The sequence below is a fragment of the Elephantulus edwardii genome, unplaced genomic scaffold (genome assembly GCF_000299155.1).
Source record: "Elephantulus edwardii isolate Elephantulus edwardi_28Jun2011 unplaced genomic scaffold, EleEdw1.0 scaffold00287, whole genome shotgun sequence".
In the NCBI taxonomy this organism is placed as follows: Eukaryota; Metazoa; Chordata; class Mammalia; order Macroscelidea; family Macroscelididae; genus Elephantulus; species Elephantulus edwardii.
This window is the reverse complement of record NW_006400037.1, coordinates 420,709-446,749: the sequence shown is the minus strand read 5'-3', so window position 1 is coordinate 446,749 and position 26,041 is coordinate 420,709. Positions and strand designations below refer to the sequence as shown.

The following is a 26,041-nucleotide window of genomic DNA, read 5'->3' as shown; positions in this document are numbered from 1 at the left end:
CCCCTCCTTCTCCAGCAGAGCATCTGGTGGATTTGAACCGCATACCTCTGGGATTGCAGTGCAGCGTCTTGCCACTAGGCCACCAGAGCTCCCTTTTCCCAAGTTATGTAGTATTTTTTAAATTGTTGCTCCTGAGTGCTGTGTAGTATTCCATTGTGTGAATGTACCACAATTTCCCAATCCATTCAGTTGTAGTTGGACATTTGGGCTGTTTCCATGTTCTTGCAATAGTGAACAACACTGCTGTGAATATGGGTGTACAAATGAATCTCCATTTTTGTCTCAGTTCTAATTTCCTTGGGTATATTCCTAGTAGTGAAATAGCTGGGTCATACCAAGTATCTATGTTCAACTTTTGGAGGAAATGCCAAAAAGCTTTCGAGAGTGGGTTTAACATTTTACAATCCCACAAACAGCATATAAGATTCTCACCTCTCCATACCCTCTCCAACATTTATTGCTTGCTAAATTTTGCCATTGCTACTGGGGTGAAACAGTATCTCATTGTGATTTTGATTTACATCTCTCTTAGTGTCAGTGATTTTGAGCATTTCTTCATGTATCTATTGGGCACGTAAATGTCTTCCTCTATGAAAACTCTTTCCATGCCTTTTGCCCATTTTATAATTGGGTTATCAGTCTTTTTCTTCTGGAGGCCCAGGAATATTCTGTAAACTTTTGTTATGAGATCCTTATCTGAGATGGTATAGCCAAATGCTTTTTCCCAGTCAGCAGGCTTTCCTTTCACACTATTGGAAAAAAGGTTTTGATGAGCACAGAGATTTAATCTTTAGAAAGCTCCCTTCATGGATTTTATTTTCTTCATATTATGCATTTCTGGCTCTATTTGTCAGTCTCTTTATACCATGGACTAAGCCTTCAAAACCTGTTCCCAGTTTTTCTATGAACTTTATGGTTTGGGGCTTTACTCCCAGGTCTCTGATCCACATTGAGTTGATTTTTGTGTATGATGTGAAATGTAGATTCAGCTTTCTGCAGGTAGCAGTCCAGTTTTCCCAGCACCATATGTTGAAGTGGTTGTCATTTCCCCACTTGATAGGTTTTATTTCCTTGTCAAATGTCAGTTGACCATAGATACAGAGGTCCATTACTGGGTTCTCAATTCTGTTTCTTTGGTCTATGTGCCTGTCATTGAACGGTATCATACTGTTTTGGTTACTACCACTGTGTAGTAGATATGAGGTCAGGGAGTGCTATATCTCCCACTTCATTTTTGTTTCTCAGAAGGATTTTTCTTATTTGGGGTCTCTTGCCTCTCCAAAGAAACTTGACAATTTACTTTTTGATCTCCTTGAAAAATGAATTTGATACCAGGATTGGGATTGTATTGAACATGTGGATTGCTTCTTGTAGGACTGTCATTTTCACAATATTGAGTCTGCCTATTCATGAACAGAGAACATTTTTTCTCTTTTATTTCGGTCTTTTATAGTATCTAACAGAAATGTTCTTTAGTTTTCTTTGAACAGGTCTTTTGTGACTCTGGTTAGGTTCACTTCCAAATATCTCAATTTGACTATTGTAAATGGTATTACTTTCTTGGTTTCCTTCAGATATTGATCTTTTATTTTGCCACTCTACTAAATTGATACATTAGCTCTGACAGTTTTTTTGTTGAGTCCTTGCGGTTTTCTGTGTACACAATCATATCATCTGCATATAGCGATGATTTTACCACCTCTTTGCCAATCTGGATGTCTTTTATTTTCTTTTCTAGTCATATTGTCTTAGCCAGTACTTTCAATACAGTGTTGAATAAAAGGAGTGACAATGAGCATCCGTGTCTGGTCTGTGTTCGCAAATAAAATGCTTTTAGTCTTTCTTCATTGGGAATGATATTGGTTTTTGGTATTGCACATTAACTTTTCACTATGTTGAGGAAATTCCCTTCTATTTCTTATTTTGCTGAGTGTCTTAATCAGGAAGTGATACTGAATTTTCTCAAATGCCTTTTCTACATCAATCGCTAGGTTCTTGTCATTTGCTTTCTTAATGTGGTGAATTATGTTGACTGTTTTTCTTATTTGGAGCCATTCTTGCATACCTATTATGAATCCCCCTTAGGTCATGATGAATTTTTTTAAATATATTTTTGGATTCTGTTGACTGGAATATTGTTAAGGATTGTTGCATGAGATTTTGCAATTATTCATGAGAAATAATAATCTGTGATTTTCTTTTTGATAATATTTTTGCCTGGTTTTGGTTAGGAATATGCTTCTTTCATAGAATGTCTCTGGTACTGTTTTTATCTTTTTTTATATTGTTAAATATCTTAAATAGAATTGGTGATAAATATAGCCTGAATGTTTGGTAGATTTCAGCTGTAAAGCAGTATGGTCCAGGACATTTTTTGTGGGGGAGTCTTTTTATAACCTGCTCAATTTCTCCATTTGTGATGGCTTTGTTTAAGTGTTCTACATCTGATCATGTCAATCTGGGTAAGGCAAGAGTTTCAAGGAATTTGTCCCTTTCCACTAGATTTTCACTTATCAGAGTAATCGAGTTAGCTGTGACTTCTCTTTTTTTCTTTTGCTAATTGCCAGTGATTTGTCAATTTTATTTTCTCTTTCATAAAACCAGCTCCTGGTCTTATTGGTGGTTTCAATTGTTTTTCTGTTTTCTATCTCACTGATTCCAGCTCTTGTCCTGATAATTTCTTTTCTTCTAGGGGTTCTGTGATTAGTTTGTTGTTAATTTTCTACAAGGTGTTGAGTTAGATCATTGATCATTGATCTTCTTTCTTCATTTTTTATGTGTGTACCTATCACTAGTCTTATAGTCCAAAAACGACTAGAACAGCACATCAGCAGAGAATTGCCGGAAGTCCAGGCTGGGTTTAGAAGGGGTCGTGGTACTAAGGATATTGTTGCTGAAAGCAACGAATACCAGAAGAATGTCTATATGTGCTTCATTGATTATGCAAAGGCATTTGACTGTGTGGATCATAACAAACTGTGGCTGACTCTGAGAAGAATTGGAGTCCCAGAACATTTAATTGTGCTAATGCGAAACCTATACTTGGACCAAGAGGCAGTGGTCAGAATAGAGCACGATAACACCTCATGGTTCAAAATTGGGAAGGGTATACGCCAGGGATGTGTCCTGTCTCCATACCTTTTGAACCTGTATGCAGAGCAGATTATCCGGGAGGCTGGGCTCTATGGGGAGAATTGTGGCATCAGGATTGGTGGAAGATCTGTTAACAATCTGCGTTATGCAGATGACACAACCCTGCTTGCTGAAACTGAGGAGGACCTCATGCACTTGCTGCGGAGGGTAAAGGACTGCAGCCTTCAGTATGGACTGAGGCTCAATATCAAGAAGACAAAGATTCTCACCACTGGACCAATTGGCAGAGTCAGGATGGATGGTGAAGAGACTGAGATTGTTCACAGCTTCAGTTTGCTTGGCTCCACAGTCAACACTCTTGGCACCAGAAGTCAGGAAATCAAAAAGCGTATCGTGATGGGAAAGTCTGCTGTTAGGGACCTCTCTAAAGTACTCAAGAGCAATGGTGTCTCTCTGGAGACTAAGGTCCGCCTGATACAGGCCATGGTCTTTGCAATCGCTTGTTATGCATCAGAGAGTTGGACAATGACTAGGGAGGACAGAAGGAGAGTGGATTCTTTTGAGCTGTGGTGCTGGAGAAGAGTACTGGATGTACCATGGACTGCCAGGAAAACAAACAGATTCATCTTGGAGAGGATTAAACCAAGCAACTCCTTGGAGGCAAGGATTATGGGGCTTCGTCTGACATATTTTGGACATGTTGCCAGGAGGGATGGGTCCTTGGAGAGGGACATCATGCTTAGGAGGGTAGAGGGACAGTGCAGGAGGGCAAGACCCTCTATGAGATGGATTGATTCGGTGACTGGGGTAATCGGGATGGGTGTGTCAGAGGCAGTGCGATTGGCACAGGATAGAGCAGGGTTTAGGGCTGTTGTGCATAGGGTCGCTATGAGTCGCAAACGACTCGACGGCACATAACAACAACAACAACAACCTATCACTATGAACTGCCCCCCTGAGAACCACCTTAGTTGTATCCCAGATGTTTTAGTATGTTGTGCTTTTATTTGTTTCAAGGAACTTTTTAATTTCATTTCAATTTCATATCACAAACCCCTTCCTGATTAAGACACTGAGCAAAATAGAAACTAAAAGGGTATTTCCTCAACATAGTGAAAAGTATATATGCAAAACCAAGAGCCAATATCATTCTCAATGGAATAAGAATAAAAATATTTTCCTTGTGAACAGGGACTAGATAAGGATTTCCACTGTCATCACTTCTATTCAATATTGTCCTGGAAGTGCTTGCTAAGGCAATATGACAAGAGAAGGAAATAAAAGGCATCCAGATCAACAAAGAGATGGTTAAAATATCACTCTATGTGGATGATATGATAGTGTACATAGAAAACCCCAAAGAGTCAACCAAAAAAACCCCAACCTGTTAGAGTTAATAGGCCAATTTAGTAGAGTGGCAAAATATAAGATAAATAGCCAAAAATCAGTGGAATTCCTCTACAGTAACAAAGAAAACTCAGTGAAGGAAACAAAGAAAGCAATACTGTTTACAATTATTGTTGTTGTTATGTGTCGCTGGGTCACTTGTGACTTATAGCAACCCTATGTACAAGAGCTCTAAACCTGTACCAACCTTATTATTGTCTCTGACACACCTACTCCCATTATGCCAGTCACTGAATCAATCCATCTCATCAAGGGTCTTCCTCTCCTATGCTGTCCCTCCACCCTTCTAAACATGATACCCCTCTCCAAGGACCTCTTTGCAACATGCCCAAAGTATGTCAGATGAAGCTTCATCATCCTTGCCTCCAAGGAACAGTCCAGTCTCCCCCTCCTCCAAGATGAACCTGTTCATTATCCTAGCAGTCCATGTTATAGTCAACTATCTTCTCCAAAACCACAACTCAAAGGCATCAGTTCTCTATCATCCGTATTCATTGTCCAGCTCTCTGACATATAGCATACAATTGTGAAGACTATAGCTTGGAGCAGGCACACCTTAGTCTCCAGCTTGACTTTGTTAGCCAACAACTAATTGAGATGCATGAGAGTGAACCTAACAAGAGATACAAAGGAACTATACAAAGAAAACAACAGAACATTTTTGCAAGACACAATAAAAGACCTAAAGAAATGGAAATATGTGCCCTGTTCGTGGATAGGAAGACTCAATATTGTGAAAATGACAATACTACCAAAAATAATCTGCATGTTCAATGCAATACTAATACAGATGCCAAATTCATTTTTCAAGATCAAAAGAGAAATTGGCAAGTTTATTTGGAGAGGAAAGAGTCCGCAAATAAGCGAAATGCTTCTGAGAAACAAAACGAAGTGGGATGTATATTGTTGTTGTTGTGCGACTCATAGGTACTCTCTGAACAAAAGATCTAATGCCTTTCCATAAATATTGTCATTCCTCCAAGTTCATAGAACTTGTTCAGAGCCATGTGGTTTAGGAAGTGGATGCCTCTCCTGCTTCCAAACTTCTTTTATAATTGGAAGCTCCACTAAGCACTGTCCACATTGAGAAACCATTCTGGTATTTGATACCCCAATGGTACAAGGTTCAGCATCACATCAAACCCAGGTTACTTCACACTGCACATTGACAAAGAGTGATGTACAGTGTGGAAGAGTATTCCTCTAGATATAACAGCACTAGTTTCATGTAGCTATGGTTAAGTGTCGTCAAGTAGAATATAACTGAGAGTAAGTTTTGAACAAAAGACCTGAACTCTGTTCAGTAACTAACATCGTTTCTGTACAGAACTCTGTTCTATAACTAACATCATTTTTAGACTAAAAGCCAAAGAAACTTCAGTTCACAATACTGATGGTCAGGATAATGTAAAAAAAAATCTCAATGTTTTATTATAAACAAACACTATATATAATCATTGGAGGGAGGGGAATAAACATTACATAGAAATACACATAAAAACAATTTGCTGTCATGTCAATTTTAAAATTTAAATTTGCCTTATCCAAGTCATGGTCTTTTCAATTGCATCCTATGCATCTGAAAATTGTACAATGAATAAGGATGATAGAAGAATTAGTAATGCTTTTGAAATGTGGTATCAGTGAATAGTATTGAATATCCCATAGACTATAAAAAGAACAAACAAAATTTGTCTTGGACAAAGTGCAGCAATGTATTCCTTGAGGTGAGGTTAATGAAATGCATCAAATCTATTTTTTAAGCTTATGGTACTGGTTTTTCATTTGATAATTTATTGTTCTATAGCATTCATTATAATTATATAACTATAATTATAACTATAATTATAATTAATTTACCAAATGTCTAATCAAATGCCTATCGTACATTGCTTCTCCTTTCACAAAGCTTATTTCTTTTTCTTTCAAGTTTGCTTTATTATTTTTTATTTTATTTTTTTTAGTATTAATTTCAATGAAAATCTACTGAGACTTTGGATTTCCATTCATTCATTGTTGCACTTTTCCCCCCTCCCAACTCTCCCCCTCAGTACACTCCTCTCTTGGAAAAGTAAAAGAAAAATTCTTTCATTGTTTTATAATCCCTCCCCCCCAGATCCACTCCACTATACAGCTTTCACTCTGGACTCCCATCATGACAAAAATACCTAATCACATATCCCTTTTAAATAGTTTTCTCCCTCATCTGTTTCAATGAAGTATACATTATTGAACCCATTTTCTCAGTCTCCTTCCAACCCCGAGGTCATTCCTGTTTTATATACAGCAGTGGCATCATGCAGTATTTGTCCTTTTGTGATTGAGATACTTCACTCAGCATAACATCCTCCAGGGTCACCAATTTTGAATAATATTGCATGGGGGGCAGGGGGGTAAAGGAGGAGGCTGGGGCACGGTGCTGGGGGGGGTGGCACGGGAGCATGGGGCTTGGGCACCACCTGGGGTTTATGCAATGGCGGGCTTCTTCGTGCGGTCACATGGTGGTGGGTGGTCGCTCCTCCGGGGTCACATGGTGGGTACATGGTGGCTGGGGGCAGTCACTCCTCTGGTGGCCCACTTGCTCCTCCAAGGTCAAGTGGCTGTGGGTGGTCACTGCCTGAGTTAATGGGTCCCACGTGGTCAAGCTCGACAGCAGTTATCCCCCCAAATAACTGTGAGAGCAGCACAGACAGTGCTGTCAGTTGCTCCTTCCGGCCATCCATCACTCCCAGCTTATTTCTTTTTGCTCCTCTCTTCCATTATTTTCATTCATTAACCCTCTAAGATATTTTCTATGTGTTAGCTTTTTATATATACAGTAGTAACAGCATCCTAACTGTCCTTTTGCAGCTGACATATCACTGAACATTTGTTCTAGATTAGCCCACATACAGTATTTGTTAGATGTTGTTAAGCTGAGTATAACTTAAAATGTCCCCATGAACAACAGATCTAAATCCTGTCCTATGCTGTTCTCATAATTTCTGACATGCTTAAGCCCATTGCTGCAGTCATTGTGTCAACCTGATTAAGGTTCTTCCTCTCTTCCACCTTCCCAAGCATGATGTTCCTCTCGAAGAATAGCCTCTCCTATAATCGTGCAAGGGAGGAGCTCTGGTGGCCTAGTGCTAAGGAGCTTCACTGCCAACCTAAGGGCACTTTGTTCTAATCCCCTAGCTTCTCTGTGAGAGAAAGATAGACAATCCCCTGTCATGCAATTTATTGTCTGTGAAAACTTGCTGGAGTGTCAGCTATGGGTCAGTATACAACAACACGCAACTTGCATAAAGCATGTGACATGAAGTTTTACCATCTTTGCCTCCAAGAAGCACTCTGGCTGCACATTCTCCAAGACATATCTGTTTGTTTTTTTTTGACAGTATGGGACACTCAGTACACTTCTCCAATACCATGGTTCAAAGGCATGGATTCTTCTGTCACTCTTATTCACTATCCAGCTCTCAGATTCACAGCAAGTGACTAAAAAGACCAAGGCTTGAATTGCTGTACTTTAGTCCTCAAACTAACATCATTGCTTAATGGTTTGGAGAGGTCCTTGACTGAAGACTTTCCCGGTGCAATGTGTCTCCTGATATTCCAACTGCTAGTACCAAGTGTGGGTATTGATTGTGGATCCAGGTAAGATGAAGTCACTGACAGTTTCAATCTTTTCTCCATTTATCATGATGATGCCTGTTGGTCCAGTGGTGGGAATTTTTGTGTTCTTTATGTTGATATGTTTATTTTATATATCAATAATAAACAAGGATCTTCCTCAGACTTTTTTTAAAATAAAATTTTCATTTTACTCTGATTTATCATTATGAATGGTGAAGAGATTGATATTGTTAACAGCTTGTTTGCCTGGCCCCAAAATCAATATTCTTGGTACCAGCAGCCAGGAAATCAAGAGATGAATTGCATTGGGGGAAGTTGGCTGTCAGGGACCTCTCTAGAATACTGAAGAGCAATGACGTCCGTCTGGAGACTAAGGTGCACCTGATCCAGGCCATAGTCTTTGCAGTTGCTTGCAGTGCTTCAGAGAGCTGGACAATGACTAGGGATGACAGAAACAGAATTTATGCCTTTGAGCTCTGGTTCTGGAAAAGAGTCTTGAATAAGAGTCTTGAAAAGAGTCATGGACTGCTTGAAGAATAAACAGGTTCATCCTAGAGGGGGTGAAACCGGGCTGCACCTTGGAGGCAAAGAGCCTGAGGCTTCATCTGACATACTTTGGACATGTTACAAGGAGATACTGGTCCTTGGAGAGGGACATCATGTTTGGGAGGGTGGAAGGACAGCATAGTAGAGGAAGACTCTCGATGAGATGCATTGATTCAGTCTCTGGGGTAATGGGGATTGGGGTAATGCGAGTATGTGTGTCAAAGACAATGCAGTTAGTGCAGGATAGAGTAGGGTTTAGGGCTCTTGTACATAGGGTCGCTTAGTCACAAGCGACTCGATGACACGTAACAAAAACAGTGAGAGATATAGCACTCCTTAACCTCAAAACCTGCTACACAGAAGTAGTGACTAAAACAGCATGATACTGAATGGAACAGCCAGTTGGTTTCTGTAATAGTGTATTTTCTGGTCTGGGGTTGAGACTAGGGTGTGGGTTTGCTTGCAAGAGGTTGTGAGCTGACTGGATTTGGCCTCGTATTTAAAAAGGCTTTTGGGCTCTTGGGCCTGCAGCACTCAGGCCTGTCTTTTTTGTGTATCTCTCAAAACAGGCTTGGAAGCAGGAGTGGCATCCACTTAAAAAAAAAAAAAGCTTGCCTCCTGAAACTCTATGAACTTGGAGAAAAGATGAAAATTTTGTGTTCAAGACCATTGTTCATAGGGTCACTATGGGTCGTCTACAACTCTACGGCATTTAACAAAAAAACCAACAACAACTGGTACAATGACAGGCAAGTAGATCAGTGGTACAGAACTAAGAACCCAGAAATAGACCCAGCTATCTATGATCAAGTGATATTCAACAAGGAAATAAATCCTTTCAAATAGGAAAATGACACCTCTTCCACAAATGGTGCTGGCCAAACTTGACCGCTATCTGCAGAAAGCTGAAATAGGATCCACATCTTACACCATACAAAAAAATCACCACGTCGAGGTGGAGAAGAGACTTGAGAGTAAAGCCCCAAACCATAACATTCCTAAGAGACAAACTGGGATCAAGCTTATAAGGCCTAGTCTATGGTATAAAGAGACTGCCAAATACAGCCAGAAATGTACAATCTGAAAAGGTTAAAATTGATGAATGGAAGCTTTTAAAGATTAAATCCCTGTGTTCATCAAAAACTTTTCCCAACAGGGTGAAAGAAAACCTACTAACTGGGGACAAACATTTGGCAATAACCATCTCGGATTATAGTCTCATAACCAAAGTTCATAGAATACTCCTAGACTCCCAGAAGAAAAATACTTATAACCCAATTAATAAATGGGCAAAGACATGGCAAGAATTTTCACAGAGGAAGATATTCAAATGGCCAGCAGACTTACGAAGAAATGCTCCAAATCACTGGCAATAGAGAGATGCAAAAATCAAAACCACAATGAGATACCATCTCACTCCTGCAGCAGTGGCAACATTTAACAGGACAGCAAGTATTGAGTATTGGAAGTATTGGGGATGAAGTGAAACTTTTTAATATTGTTGGTGGGATTATACAATGATACAACAATTCTGGAAGACAGTCTGGTACTTCCTCAAAAAACTGAACATAGAAATTCCATATGACCCAGCTATTCCACTGCTTGCAATATATACCAAGAAAATGAGAACTGAAGCTCAAATGGAAATTTGTACACCAATGTTAGTAGCAGCTTTATCACAATTACAAGAATGTGGAAACAAGCATTATTTACAGTCACAAGAACATGGAAACAACCCAGATGTCCAATCACAAATGAATGGATTGAGACATTGTGGTACATTCATACAATGGAATACTACGCAGCATGCAGAAGCAATGATTTTGTAAATTACTACCTAATTTGGAAGGAATTGTAGAGCATTATGCTGAGTGAATTAACTCAGTCCCACAAGGACAAACATATAGGAGAAATAGTATAAACTTAAAATTGTAGAAGGAGTATGAGGATCCAAGGTGGGGTGGGGAGAGAGTGGAAATAGAGGAATGAGGATGGGAGGGTGGATGTTAATCATAGAGTTGCACAATTCCATGGGTGGGTTGGGTGAAGGAAATGGAAAGATCTTTTGTGAAAAACAATGTATTTAAACTTTGTAAATAAATCAGAATAAAATAAATATAAAATTAAGAGAGTATGTTGTTATTGTTATATGCTGTCAAGTTGCTTGTGATTTAAGAGACGCTGTGTATAACAGCTCTGAACTCTGCTCTATCTGAAGCCAACTTTATTGTCTCTGACTCATCTACCCTTATCACCCCAGTCACTGAGTCAATCCATCTCATCCAGGTTCTTCCTCTCTTGTGCTGTCTCCACCCTCCCAAGCATGAAATCCCTCTTTAAGTAATAGTCCTCTGTGCAACATGCCCAGAGTATGTAGATGATGCCTCAGAATTCTTGCCTCCAAGGAGCAGCCTGGTTTCCCCCTCTCCAGGCTGAACCTGTTTGTTCTCCTAGCCATGCATGGTATGTTCAATACTCTTCTCCAGCACCATAGCTCAAAGGCATCAATTCTTCTTCTGTCATTCATAGTCATTATCCATCCTTCTGATGCATAGCAAGTAATTGAGAAGACCATGGCCTACATCAGGCACACCTTATTCTCCAGACTCACATTGTTGCTCTTCAGTATCTGGAGAGGTCCCTCATAGCAGACTTTGCCAATGCTGTTATGCTTTTGACTTCCTCGCAGCTAGTACTAAGAGTGTTGATTGAGGAGCCAAACAAACCAAAGCTGTTAACAATCTCAATCTCTTCACCATCTATCATGGTGCTGCCAACTGGCACAGTGGTGAGAATGTTTGTTTTCTTGGTGTTGAGTTTCAATCCATATTCAAGGCTGCAGCAAGTGCTTCAGGTCCTCCTAAGTTTCAGCAAGCAAGGTTGTGTCATGTGCATAAAGCATGCTGTTGTTGAGTTTTCCTCCAATCCTGATGCCACATTCCTCCTCATAGAGCCCAGCCTCCGGAATGATCTGTTCTGCATATAGATTGAAAGGGCATGGAGATAGAATGCATCCCTGGTATACACCCTTCCTGATTTTAAACCATGCATTGTTTCCTTGCTCTGTTTTGATTACTGCCTTCTGGTCTAAGTATAGGTTTCTTATAAGTGCAAGTGTTCTGGGATTTCCATTCTTCTAAGAATTAATCAGTCGTGATGCATACAGTTAAATGCCTTTGCTTAGTCAATGAAACACAGATAGTCATTCCTTCAGTACTACTTTCAGCCAGATCCATCTAATATTAGTTATAATATCCCTAGTACCACAGAGTCTTCTAAACTCAGCCTACACATCTCGTAGCCCTCTGTTGATGTGCTTTTTCAGTATTTTTTTATAATTTTCAGCAGAATCTTGCTTGCATGTGATATTAATGATATTGTTCGATAATTTCCATACTCTATTGGGTCACTTTTCTTTGGAATGGGAACAAATATAGATCTCTTCCAGTCAATTGGCCAAGTAGTTGTCCTCCAGATTTCTTGGCATGATCTGTTGAGCACATTTAGGACAGCTAGTTGTTTGTTGAAATATATCAATTGGTATATAGTCAATTCCTGAGGCCTGTTACTTGCCAATTCTTTCAGAGCAGCTTGAACTTCCTCCTTCATCAGTACAAACTCTTACTCATACATTGTTTAATGAAATGAAATTCTTCTGTGTCAACCAAAACCTTTTGGTATAGAGACTCTATATACTCCCTCCATCTTCTTTTAATACTTTCTGTTGTTGTTGTTGTTGTTGTTATGTGCAAAATTGTCACTTGAGACTCATAGCAACCCTATGTACAATAACCCTGAAACCTGCTCTATCTTTGCCAACCTTATTGTCTCTTACATACCTGTCCTCATTACCCCAGTCATTTAATTAACCCATCTCATTGAGGGTCTTATTCTCTTCCTCTTTTTCTCCACCCTTCCATGTATGATGTCCCCCCTCCAAGGACTGGTCCCTTTTTGTAACATGCCCTTAGTATTTCACATGAAGCCTCAGAATCCTTGCCTCCAAGGAGTAGCCAGCTTTCACTCTCTCTAGGACGAATCTGCTTGTTCTCTTAGCAGTCCATGATACATTCAATACTCTTCTCCAGTTCCACAGCTCAAAGGCATCAATTCTTTTATAATCATCCCTAGTCATTGTGTATCTTTCTGATGTAGAACAAGCAATTGCAAAGACTATCATTTAATAATCTGCTCAAAGCATCCTAAAGTTTTGAATCTCAATGTTTAAATTTGTTCTTCAGCTCCTTCAGCTTTTGAAATGCTGAGTAAATTCAAGTCTTTTGATTTTCTGACTTTAATTTTCTTTTTTCATATTTCATTATAATCTATTGGTTGATTCTATAATTTGAAAATGTCTTTCATCTGCTCTTTTCTGTAAAATGCTTTGTCTTCCCATGCTGTCCTTTGAAATATTCTGTTCAGCTCCTTAATTTCTTGATTTCTTCCCTTTGCTTTGACTTCTCAGCACTCTAATGCAACATTCAGAGTCTCATCTATCATCCATGTTGGTCTTTACTTCTTTCTTTGCCCTTGTAGTGATGTTTTGCATTCTTCATGGATGGTATTCTTGATATCCTCCCACAGCTTATCAATGCTCAAGGCCTCAAACCTGTTCCTGAGAAGATTCTGAAATTCAAGTGGGCTGGATACACTCTAGGTCAAACTTTGTTCCTTTGGATTTGATTTAATTTTCTTTTAGCTTCAGCTTGTTTGGGCAAAGATTATTTTTTTTAGAAAGTCAAAATTGCAAATTAATCAAAGAGCTATATATTTTGATATTTGAATAACCATTCGAATGTTTATATTTCATTGATAAAAGGGTATGCACTAAGATTGTATATATTGTTGCATGCTGTTGAGTTCATAGTGACTTGTAGGGACCCTACAGGGTTGAATATATCTGCCCTGTAGATAGCACAGTAATTAAAGAGTTTAGCTGCTAACCTGTAAGTCAGTTGCTCAAATTGACTAGCCACTCCATAAAAGAAAAATCAGAAGATTTGCTTCTGTAAAGTTATACAACTTCATAAACCCTATGGAGGCAATTTTGAGTTGGAACTGATATAATGGCAGTGGACTTGGTTCTGTGACTCTATTGAATCCAGATATTATTGTTGTAAGTTTGAGTCCACTACAATTCAAAGCAACCCTATGAACAACAGATTTGAAACCTGTCCTGTCCTGTGCCATTCTCCTGACACATTTGAGTCAGATTGTGTTGTTAAGTGCTACCAAGTCAACTACAACTTCACTGAACAATGGATTTTTGCCCCACCCTATCCTGTGCCACCCTCATCATCTCTGACATGCTCAAGCCCCCCCCCCCATTACAGTCACTGTATCAGTCTACCTCATTGATAATCTTCCCCTGTTCACTGACCCTCCACCTTCCTAAGTATGAGATGTCCTTTTCCAAGGACTGGTTCTTCTAACAAACAACATGCCCAAAATATGTCAGATGATGTTTCACTATTCTTATTTGCAAGGAGCATATTGGCTGTACCTTCTCCAAGACATACTTGTCTGCCCTTTTGGCAGTGCATAGGGTATTCAGCATTGTTCTCCAGCACCACAACTTAAAGCCATCGAATCTTCTTTACCAATCTTACCTGTTGTCCAACTTTCAGATGCACAGCAAATGGTTGAAAAGGCCATGGCTTGAATCAGGGTCACCTTGGTCGTCAAACTGACATCATTGTTCTTTCAGCACTCTGAAGAGGGCCCTAACAGCAGATTTATGGAAACTATAGAACAATGTAATTGATTTCACATGCACGCAATATTCTACTGAAGATTATCCAAAAACGACTAGAACAGCACATCAGCAGAGAACTGCCAGAAGTCCAGACTGGGTTTAGAAGGGGTAGTGGTACTAGGGATATTGTAGCTCATGTTAAATGGATCAAAGCACGGAATACCAGAGGAATGTCTATGATCTGTGTTTCATTGATTATGCAAAGGCATTTGACTATGTGGATCATAACAAACTGTGGCTGACTCTGAGAAGAATGGGAATCCCAGAACACTTGATCGTGCTAATGTGAAACCTATACTTGGACCAAGAAGCACTCGTCAGGATAGAGCCAGGAAACACTACATGGTTCAAAATTGGGAAGGATGTGTGCCAGGGATGTGTCCTGTCTCCATACCTTTTCAACCTGAATGCTGAACAGATTATCTGATGGGCTGGGCTCTATGAGGAGAAGTGTGGTGTCAGGATTGGTGGAAGATCTATCAACAATCTACGTTATGCAGTTGACACAACCCTGCTTGCTGAAACTGAGGGGGACCTGAAGCACTTGCAGCAGAGAGTCAAGGACTGAAGCCTTCAATATGGATTGAGGCTCAATATCAACAAGACAAATTGGACCAATTGGCAGCTTCAGGACAGATGGAGAAAAGATTGAGATTGTTGCACAGCTTTAGTTTGCTTGGCTCTGCAATCAACACTCTTGACACCAGCAGCCAGGAAATGGAAAGACGTACTGCAAAGGGCAAGCCTGCGGTTAGGGATCTCTCCAAAGTACTGAAGACCAATGGTGTCTCTCTGGAGACTAAGGTGAGTCTGGTACAGGCCATGATCTTTACAATCACTTGTTATATGTCAGAGAGTTGGACAATGACTAGGGAGGATAGAAGGAGAATTGATGCCTTTGAGCTGTGGTGCTGGAGTAGAGTATTCAATGTACCATGGACTGCTAAGAAAACAAACAGATTCATCCAGAAGAGGGTAAATCCGGGCTGCTCCTTGGAGGCAAGGATTCTGAGGCTTTGTCTGACATACTCTGGACATGTTATAAGGAGGGACCGGTCCTTGGAGAGGGACACCATGCTTGGGAGGGTGGAGGGACAGCACAGGAGGGGAAGACCCTCTATGAGGTGGATTGATTCAGTGGCTGGGGTAATCGGGATGGGTGTATTGAAGACAGTGAGATTGGCATAAGACAGAACAGAATTTAGGGCTGTTGTACATAGGTAGGGTCGCTATGAGTTATAGGCAACTCGATGGCATGTAACAACATGACAACAACAATATGTCTTGATTTCCTGGCTGTTGATGCCGAAGGAATTGACTATGGATGCAAGCAAGATAATAACTGTCTCTGGGTAAATAGTCAGGTTTGTTTTCAGTGGATCTATTGAGAGTAGTTGAACCACCAATCTTCTACTTAATAAGCTAAGTGTTTCACCAGGATACTATCAAAACCCCTTTATATAACACTGTAATGCCTATTAGTTCAGTAAGATGATTATATTTTGTGTTTTAGACTAGTGGAACTTCTAATAATGTTCTTTACTAACTGTTACATTAAAATGTTTTGGAAAGTACTATTAATATATGCTATTCTATCATGTAAAATATTACTCTTTTGTTATTTGTGAAATTTACTTTTGTGAGGAGAAAATATTTTCATTTTAAGAATTGCACTTGTATTATAGCTCATGATTACAAGCCAAATAATCTGTTGTTTGCTCTGTGCTAACTGCTCAGAGGAGAGAAAAATGAAGCTGACTGATGCTTCCGGAAAGGGAGGAGAGAGGAATGGTGAGGATGGGGAGCAGCCTCCAGGGAAAGCTGCTGCTCTTGAGTTTTTGCTCTTTCTAGTGTTACGATCACTCCCAATGGAATATTTTCCAGCAAACAGAAACAGAGCAAAAAGGGGGGGGGGAATCTAAGTAAGCAGGGGGAAATGGTTGAAGTGACTAAATTATTTAGTCAATGTTATTAAAATTGAACATTTTGCTGAACTTTATTCCTAATTCCCTTGATGATGCTCTTCTGCTGCTGCTGATCTAATTGTTTTGTTCTTCTCACCCCTTCTTCTTCTTCTTCACCCCTCTCCTCCTTCTCTTCTTCCTTTTGTTTCAGAAAGAATCACAAGGACTACCACCATTCAGTTAAATCCCAAAGATTGGGTCATAGAAATGTTGTATTCATTTTGATTGGTTTATATAATAATTTCTTTTAAATGGATTTTTTTTTCAGACAAGCTGACACTAAATTAAATGGCTAGATTTGTAGTGTTTGATTATGCACTGCAAACAAATACTAGATTTTGCTGCCAGAGTTTTAGGTCTGGTAGAACTATCAATAAAGAGGAATTTAAATAAGTGTTCATGCTTCAGATAGACAGTTCTGAAAATTATCAACATAAAACCAGCTCCCCAAACCAGATAACTCATATTACCAGCTGATGAAATAAATTTGTTTGGTAGTACATACATATTGCCAACAAATAAAGATTTTCAAGTCTCATTTTTCTATTGATGATTGATGATTGATGATACTGTCAAGTTGAGGATGACTTATAGCAATGCTATGAACAAAAGACCTGAAGTCTTTCTGTAACTTTCTTTGTTTCTCAAATTTCAGAGTTTCAAGAGGCATGTTGTTGATAAAGGAGATGCTACTCCTGCTTCCAAACATGTCTTAATCTGGGAGCTTCACCAAACACTATCCACTGTGGGTAATGATTATGGCATATGGCACAGAGTTCAACATCATAGCCACTCCAGGTTATTTCAGTACAGCAAATTGACAGACCAATGCTGCACCACTGAGAAGAATGTTCCTCTACATTAAAATTACACTAGACCCATGGCCTAACCAACTTTTAAATACAAAGCCCTCCAGGAGATGGTTTTGACTCTAAACAAGAGGCTTAAATAAAAAACAACCAAACATTCCACAGGACCCTCAACCAAAACAAGATAGCCCACCTTCAGAGTAACACTGTTTACTCCAGTCTCCCTTTCATCTATTCTTGTTGTTAACTGCAGTCAAATCATTCTGTGAAGGGAGGGGGATGGAAGGGAGAAAGCCCTGTTCTATAACTATCATTATTTCTCTATGTTCATAGACTTTCCAAAGGCATAGTATATCGTCATATGATTGATACCTGATTCAAAGTTGCCAAAGCTGGTACATCTCATCTTACTAATGCTTAGTGTGTCAATGTTCATGCCTTCTATTTCATTTTTTATGATTTCTAGTTTTCCAACATTCAAGATATGCACATCCCATGTTCCAATTGTTAAATATTTGCCACTGCTTTTCCCCATTTCAACCAACTTCCAATTTGTTCTCTACCACTACACTATCTGTGTTCCTCTAGAGTTTATTTTTCTATATTCAAGTATAAATTGGTAATACAGTGTTTGTCTATAATTTGGTGGTTTGATTTATGCATTATCACCTCATCAAAATTAGCCCTTTGCAACCAATATTAGAAATTAAATTTTAAACACATTGGAGCCAGGACAGTAATACTAACGGTTTTGTGTGTGTGTGTGTGTTTTGTTGGTGTTGGTCACTTCCAGATATGGATGTCATTGAGTGCTCCCTGCAGTTTCCGGATGATGACTATTCCTGGTGGGACCTCTTCATGAAGCTCTGCGTTTTCATCTTTGCCTTTGTGATTCCTGTCCTCATCATCATCATCTGCTACACCTTGATGATCCTGCGTCTAAAGAGCGTGCGGCTGCTCTCAGGCTCCCGAGAGAAGGACCGCAACCTCCGCCGCATCACCAGGCTGGTTCTGGTTGTTGTGGCTGTCTTCGTGATTTGCTGGACCCCCATTCACATCTTTATACTAGTGGAGGCTCTTGGGAGCACCTCCCACAGCACTGCAGCCCTCTCCAGCTACTACTTCTGCATTGCTTTGGGGTACACCAACAGCAGCTTGAACCCCATCCTCTATGCCTTCCTTGATGAGAACTTCAAACGGTGTTTCCGGGATTTTTGTTTTCCCATTAAGATGAGAGTGGAGAGGCACAGCACTAGTAGAGTCAGAAATACAATTCAAGACCCTGCTTACATGCAGGATGTGGATGGGATAAATAAATCAGTATGACTAGTCGTGGAGATGACCTGCTATAGTTCTGCAGACAGAGAAGAGTTTAATGATCTAGGCTCAACTCAGATTACAACAGCAGTCTGAGAAGGAGAAAGGAAGTTTTTAACAAACATAGAAATGTTGTGATCATCCCTAAGCAGCCCAGGTTAGTGTTGGCAGAAAGCTAGAGGGAATGAAACAAAAGGCTGACCAGCAAGTGCAAGCCCCTCTGTAAGGGTAGGAAAACAAGGCTGATTCCTATTCTTTTTTAACAAAGAAACTTTGTCCTTTTGGTTACTTAGCTATAATTTAGCACCCTTAAGCTATGCCCTTCATATGCAATGTCCTTTGAAAAGTTCTGTTTAGAAAAAGGCTAATAAAGAAAATGTTGGTTTTAAAGCTTAGTGGAGAACCAGTTGAGATGTTTAGTATCATCTGCAACAACCTCAAAAAGAATGTTAACCATTTCCACACCATTACCAAGTGTATACTCTGTGCTCTGTAGGCTAGTATCTTCTGTGGCTGTGTGTGGAAAATTCCTGCTTATGTTGCCTTGGCTAAACATCTGAATTGTCTGATGTTCCATATAATAGAATATTATCTTGATATGGATGAAATATAGTTAAGGTTGTTTCTAACATAGTTTACTTTTTTGATAAGGACTAATGTATTTTTAGCATGATATCTTTATAAATAATCTCATGATAAAGCATGACCTAATGTCAAGTAACATAAAATTGTTTAAACACCATACTAAGTATATCGTCTTATCTGTAAATATAGAATATATGCAAATAAGAAATAGGCTTTCATTCAGCCAAGCTACTTCCTGAAAGCCTAATACTTTCTCTAGTTCTTTAGAGCTGTTACTGAAATGCTCCCATCACATCAGCTGCTCTCTGGCAGTCCGTCATGGCTCCATCACTGACTCCCCCAGTATCATTTAGTGCTTTACCACTACATATAGTATGCATGCTGATGCACCTAGCTCACTTCAAGGCTGAGGGTCTAGATAGAACCTAGTTTATTTACACCATCTCACCTTGGATATGGAGCTATTATGACACTCTCTTTACAAAGGATATGGCATTTTGCTTATGTAGGTCTTGTAGTATACTTGGTAGTTTTTCAGTGGAAAGTAAAATTGCTCTTAAATTCAGGAAAAATGGAGTTATTATGCCACTCCTGGTGTCAGTACATACCTTAAGCTCTGTTTTGCTAAGAATACTGACTCTGGGGATGATATCTTGATCAACACATTTAGATCTATTTTTCAAAAACTTCTAGATATCATATAAATGATCTCTCTCTATTACCCTCCCCACTAATTCCTTTCTTTCTGTGTTTTTCTTTTTCCCTATCTCTTTCTCAATTTCTTTCTCTTTCCTTCTGAAATGTATAGTTCCAGAGTTAGTGGCTTTTTATTATAATTTACTCTAGCAGAAGAAAGAGATCATTTAGAAATTACTTTCATCTCTTCTCTAAAGTCTGTGTATTATGAAGGAAGTACACTCTAAAAATTAATAAGAAAATCAAGTGTGTAGCCTTAAAAAGCTCTGAGCTCTGGGTGTGGTCCACAAAGAGTTGCAGTCAGTCCTAACCCAAAGTACCAACTGCTCTGGGAGAGAAAAGTTGGCAACCTCAATCCCTGTGATCCACTGTCTTTGAAAATCCATCAGAGGGTCAGCTATGAGTCAATCTGACTTGACAGCCATGCGATGAGTTCTGGTATAGCTCTAGATATCTCTAAAACACTGCTTCTACATGTTTTATTCATATTGTGCTTTCTCTGTTGTGAATATACTCTGAAAACAAAACCTTGTATTTAAGGTTTTACATAGGGTTTCAAAATCTTACATGGACTACATTTTAGATCCCATGTCACCAAACAGAGATAACTTAAGACACTCTGACAACATTTTGGTTGTTTGTTTGTTTGTTTTTTTCTGATTGGAAATCAAATGTTCTTGCAGACATTTCTTTAATCCCATTGAAATTTTTGAAAACTCCTTACATTCTTAAAATCAAATGTAAATATTTGTTAACTTTAAACCCATAATCTGAAAAAGGAAAACTTGGGAGAGCTAGGGAGGAAAATGAATGAAAACTAATTTCTTTGTCAGCTTCCCACCTAAAAATGACAATAAAAATATGAGTCACATTGGGGGAAAATGACTAATATACATTGCTATTGTTATGTACCATCAAGTTAGAACTTGTCCACAGCTGACCCTGTAAGGGGGTTTCAGAGGCAATAAATCACAAAAGTGGAGACTGCTCATCCTTTTCCCAAAGAGAATCTGCTCTCAGGGACCTCTCCAGAGTACTGAGAAGCAATGATATCAGTCTGGAGACTAAGAAGCCCCTGATATAGGCCATGGTCTTTGCAATTACTTGCTGATATCACATGCATACTAGCTGAAAGCAGAGGATAACAGAAGAATGTCTATTTGTGTTCTATTGACTCTACAAAGGCATTTGACTGTGTGAATCATAACAAATTATGGCTAACATTGAGACGAATGAGAATCTCCAAATAGTTAATTCTTCTCATTTGGAATCTATATCTAGACCAAGAAGCTCTTGTTGAACAGAGCAAAGAAAGATTGCATGATTTAAAATCAGGAAAAGTGCTAGTTAAGGTTGTAACCTTTCTCAGTACCTATTCAATCTGTATCCCGAGCAAATAATTTGTGATGCTGGACTCTATGAAGAAGAAAGGGATATCAGAATTAGAGGAAAACTCATCAACAACCTGCAGATTACTCAACTTGCTGAAAATGAAGAGAGTGTGAAATTCTTGCTGCAGAAGATCAAGAACTACAGTTTTAGATATGGATTACATCTTAACATAAAGAAAACATAGGTTCCCACAATGTTATGACAGATGGAGAAGGGTTTGAAACTGGCAATGATCAAAAATAAACACCTTTGGGAGGAGGGGGGAGGAGCTTTTTGCATTACACAAGTCTGCTGTCAGGGATCTCGCTAAAATGCTGAAGAGCAATAATGGCAGTTTGAAGACTAAGGTGTGCCTGATTCAGGCCATGGTCTTCTCAATCACTTGCTATGCATCAGAGAGCTGGAAAATGAATAAGGATCACAGAAGAAGAGGAATTTTGCTTTTAAATTATGATGTTGGAAAATAGTAGGGAATATTCTGTGGACTTTCAAAAGAACAAACAGATACGTCTTGGAAAAAGTACAATCAGAGTGGTCTTTGGAAGCAAAGATGGTGAAGCTTTGTCTTTCACACTTTGGCCGTGTAGCTAGATAAGGCTATTCCTTGAAAAAGGACATCATGCTTGGAAAGGAAGAGGGTCATCAAAGGACAAGAAGACTCCCAACAAGATGAATTGACACAGTGACTTCAGCAATGGGCTTTAGTGTGTCAGAGATGATGACGAAACAGGATAAGACAAGGTTTAGATCGGCTTTTCATAGGGTTACTGTGCGTCACACTAGACTTGATGGCACCTAACAACAACACTAGATGTTTCTTGTAGTAATGGGATATAACAAGATAAGTAACTAGAATAAAAGAAATGCATTTGGCTGGCTTTAAGGAGAAAACTGTGACATGGCTGGTTTTCTAAGTAAGAGTTGTTCAAATGATTCAATAAAAATATTAAAATCTTATCCAAAAAAGTAATAAACCTTTTTATATATCCTCTACTATATAGTATATCTATGTTCAAATTCTTTAATGTTCTACTATATAGTATATCTATGTTCAAATTCTTTAATGTATGTAAATCATATTTTAAAATTTTAGATGATAATTAACATTGTACATATAATTATGTCTTGAAACAAAAACAAAAATATATCTATTTAAAAATCACATTGGTTGTTTTGGTGAATAATTTACTTTTTGTGATTTCTATGATATTGCATTTTACTAGTAACAATTCAATTTTTTAAATTATGTATTTATCTTAACTTTTTATATATTAAAATGTCATGGTTAATTAAGAGAAAGGAGCAAAATATAGAGCTATAAATTGTTCTTTCAAATTGCCATCACTTCTTTTAACAATATTGTTTATGGGATCCAGAATCAATATTGTATATTGCCTTGATGGCCTAATGGTAAGAAGCTGAGCAGGAATCTCAAAGACATATTGTTCAACTCCACCAGCTGTTCCATGGGAGAAGGATGGGTAATCTCCTCCCATTCAATTAACTGTCTCTGAAAACCCACCAAAGAGTCAACTCTGGGTCAGTTTTGACTTGACGATATGCAACAACAACAGGAAAAAAAACCAAAAAAGCCTTTTTTCCACTAACACCTAAGTGAAACAAAAAAACATAAACGTCAAACTATGCCATGAATGGAAGTATAATAAAGTTAAAATCATTAACTTTAAAATATAAGCTTTCTCCCAGTATGAAGGAACCAGCCACAAAATGCTGTAAAGGATCTGTTAATATTTGAAAACTTTGACAGAAAGCAATTGAAAACCAGAATATTGACAAAATAAGAACTTTTTAAAAATATGTGAATGCAATATCTAAGGAAGAGAAGTAAAGGAGGATACTTATCTTGCTACAGGAAAGAATACACAAGCAGCTTCTATTCTCATATCATAACAAGTTTTCAGTAGCACTGTGATTGGATCTTAAATGGATGTAGGCTTTCATATTTCATAGTTTCTTTAACCTGCTTAGTGGCAGAGGAACAAAAGAACTTCTAAAAAATGTAAGTAAATGAGAACTTACAGAGTGGATAGCTTTTCATATGTTACAAGATTCTTTCTTGGGTTGGCATATTATATAAACAAACTCATGGACATATAACTAGAGTTGTTGTTTTGAGGGTTTGGGGTTTTTTGTTGTTTTTTTTTTAATCATTAACATATTTGACTGAAGAGAGAATTTAGGGATTATAGCATCTTATTCTGTTTAATATATTCTGCTGATACAAGTTGTTGCTGGAGTTGTGTAATGTTGAATTGGAACCAGCTCATAACTGACCCTCTAGTGGATTTTCAGAGGCAGTAAGTCATACAGCAGGAGATTGCCCATTTTCTCCCACAGAGCAGCTGGTGGATTTGAAAAACATGCCTTTGAGACTGCAGTGCAACTTCTTACGATAGACCCCCAGGGCTCCCTGTGGGAAGTAGGAGTAACTTTTCTTAAAAAAAAAAATCCTCAAGTATTATAATGGAATTTAATGATTTTATTAAAGTAACTGATGCTTGAAAGATTATTCATTCATATTTTGCCAGGAATTATACTAGATTCTAAACAAAGAGTAGTAAACAAAATACACTCTGGACACTAAATAGTCTGAGACAAGCAATTAAGAAAATAATTATAATATTTCAGCATGGAACTACGCATTAGTGTTATAAGAGTGATTCTAAAAGGTCTGTCCATCTATCTAGGAGTCCTAAGTGGCACATATGGTTAAGAGCTCAACAATTAGTCAAATTTTGAAGATTTAAATGTAACCAGAAGTGCCCTAAGAGACAGCAATGAGGATCTGCTCTGAAGGGCCACAGAAGACTTTGAAGCAAATTTGCTCTACAGACCTAGTCCCTAGTCAGATTCTCCTCTAAAGCAACTAATGTTCATGTTTTAGGTGAGGAAAGAGTTAAATGCTGGTCTGCAGTCCATTTGTTTACTTTGTGGGGGAGCATCTATGAAAGGGGGTGGGATAAAGGCAGCTGCCTTTGTAATCTCTTTGTCAACAGGAACTCTGATAAATTCTGGTTGTCGCTAAGCAAAGGAGACTTTATCTATATCATGCTCTTAGTTGCAGGAAGATACTGATAATAAACCTGAGCTTTATGGATTTATTATTTGGGAGGTATAAAATGGATATTTTATAACTTAAATGCTCCCCTTGATGTATGACATGATCTGCAATTTTTTAGATGTCTCCTCAACAGCTTCTTCTCAGTGTTAGAGAACACACACATGCTATGTCTCAGGCAATCACCCTTGAAGCTCCAGAAATTCTTCTGCTTAATGTAAGATTTATCTTTTACCTATCCTTAACATCATCAATGAAAAGTTACATTTATAATTCATATTGTAATTTAGCCAGAGTTATTTACTAAAGGAACGTAAATCAACTAAATTTTCATTTAAATATATAATGTTACTATTCCTGGGGAGCTCTGGTGGCCTAGTGGCAAGGAGCTGCAACTATAATTCCAGAGGCGAACGGTTCAAATCCACCAGATGCTCTGCCGGGGAAGGAGGGACAATCTCCTCCTGTACCAGTCAGATCTGATTTGACGGTACACGCATACAAAAATAATAAAAATTTAAAAAAAAAATATATAATGTTACTATTCCTACTATCAGTAATTATAAAATTACATTTATTTCTATTCTCAGCACTCTTCTGTCAGTTTACTGTAGTGAGATAACCTGGGGTTACGGCCATGCTGAACCTTGCTCCACTGGGCTGTCAAATGCCATAATGGTTACCCATGGTGGACTGTGTTTATTGGCATTTCCAGTTTAAGAGAGATTTGAAATCAGGAGTAGCATCCACATCCTAAACAACATGCCTCTGGAAACTCTGAACTTTGAGAAATGACAATAGTTACAGAAAGGCTTCAGGTCTTTGTTTCATAGGCTCACTATGAGTCATGCTCTTCTCGAAGGCAATCAACAACAACAACAAGCATTTTATATCCCCTGAGTTATACTTCCAACAGTTCTATGAGTTGTTTGTATGATTTATTCATATAAAGTAAATTTTACAAGGCCATGCACTTATTTAGCAAATTGTGTGGGTAGAAACATCATTTCTTTTAGCTCATAGCAACACTTCGTTGAATTTTCAAGGCTGTAAATCCTAGTAAGAGGATACTACTGTCTTCAGAGCATCTGATAGATTTGTAATTCTGACCTTTTAGTTTGTAGCAGAACACATAACACACTACACCCCCAGAATTCTATAGAGGAAGAAAACAGAAGGGATAACTACAATTAAATTATTCTATTGTAGAGTTTCTATTTGTGGGAGGCTGGTGAGTTGAAACAAATGACATTGGAAGCACTTAGCATAGATTTAGGAAATTATCTCATTTCAAGTCCTAGGTTCACCACTTAAATTGTAATATTGTGTGAAGATGATAACTCTTTCTGCACTCCTAACTGTACATTACTAAAAAGTATTTTTAAAAAACTTCAGAAACGAATTTAGGTTCATATAACTTCAGAAAATACTTGATAAAAATTATTAGCCAATACATTATTATTATTATCCTCAATCATTCTCACTACAAAAGAATTGTATTCAATATTTTTCTATTTTTTTTCCTAATTATAAAGTTGTTAGACTATGTGTCCCTAAGTTGTTTCCCATGACTAACTATAAACATAGAAGATTTAACAGGTAGTGAGGACAGAACTCATACACTTCCCATCATTAATTGCTGGTTGCAATATGAACATTACTATAAGTTATAGAGAAGGCCTGAATATTGTAACTTGATCAAACAATAAATATCTCTCTCACAAATGAGAGTTTGTACTTGGAAAGGAATGTGTGACAGGACTGAGAGAACTGTGAACTA

General features: G+C 38.4%; 1 protein-coding gene across 1 annotated transcript in view; it reads left to right on the top strand.

Moving 5' to 3' along the window:
* Nucleotides 1-18,602, top strand: part of OPRK1 (opioid receptor, kappa 1) — a 71,422-nt gene extending 52,820 nt beyond the window's left edge. The window contains exon 3 of the mRNA XM_006900525.1: nt 17,986-18,602. Coding sequence (XP_006900587.1) covers nt 17,986-18,518 — 533 coding nt within the window. The 3' untranslated portion in view covers nt 18,519-18,602. The remainder of the gene's footprint in view (nt 1-17,985) is intronic.
* Nucleotides 18,603-26,041: the final 7,439 nt, after the last annotated feature.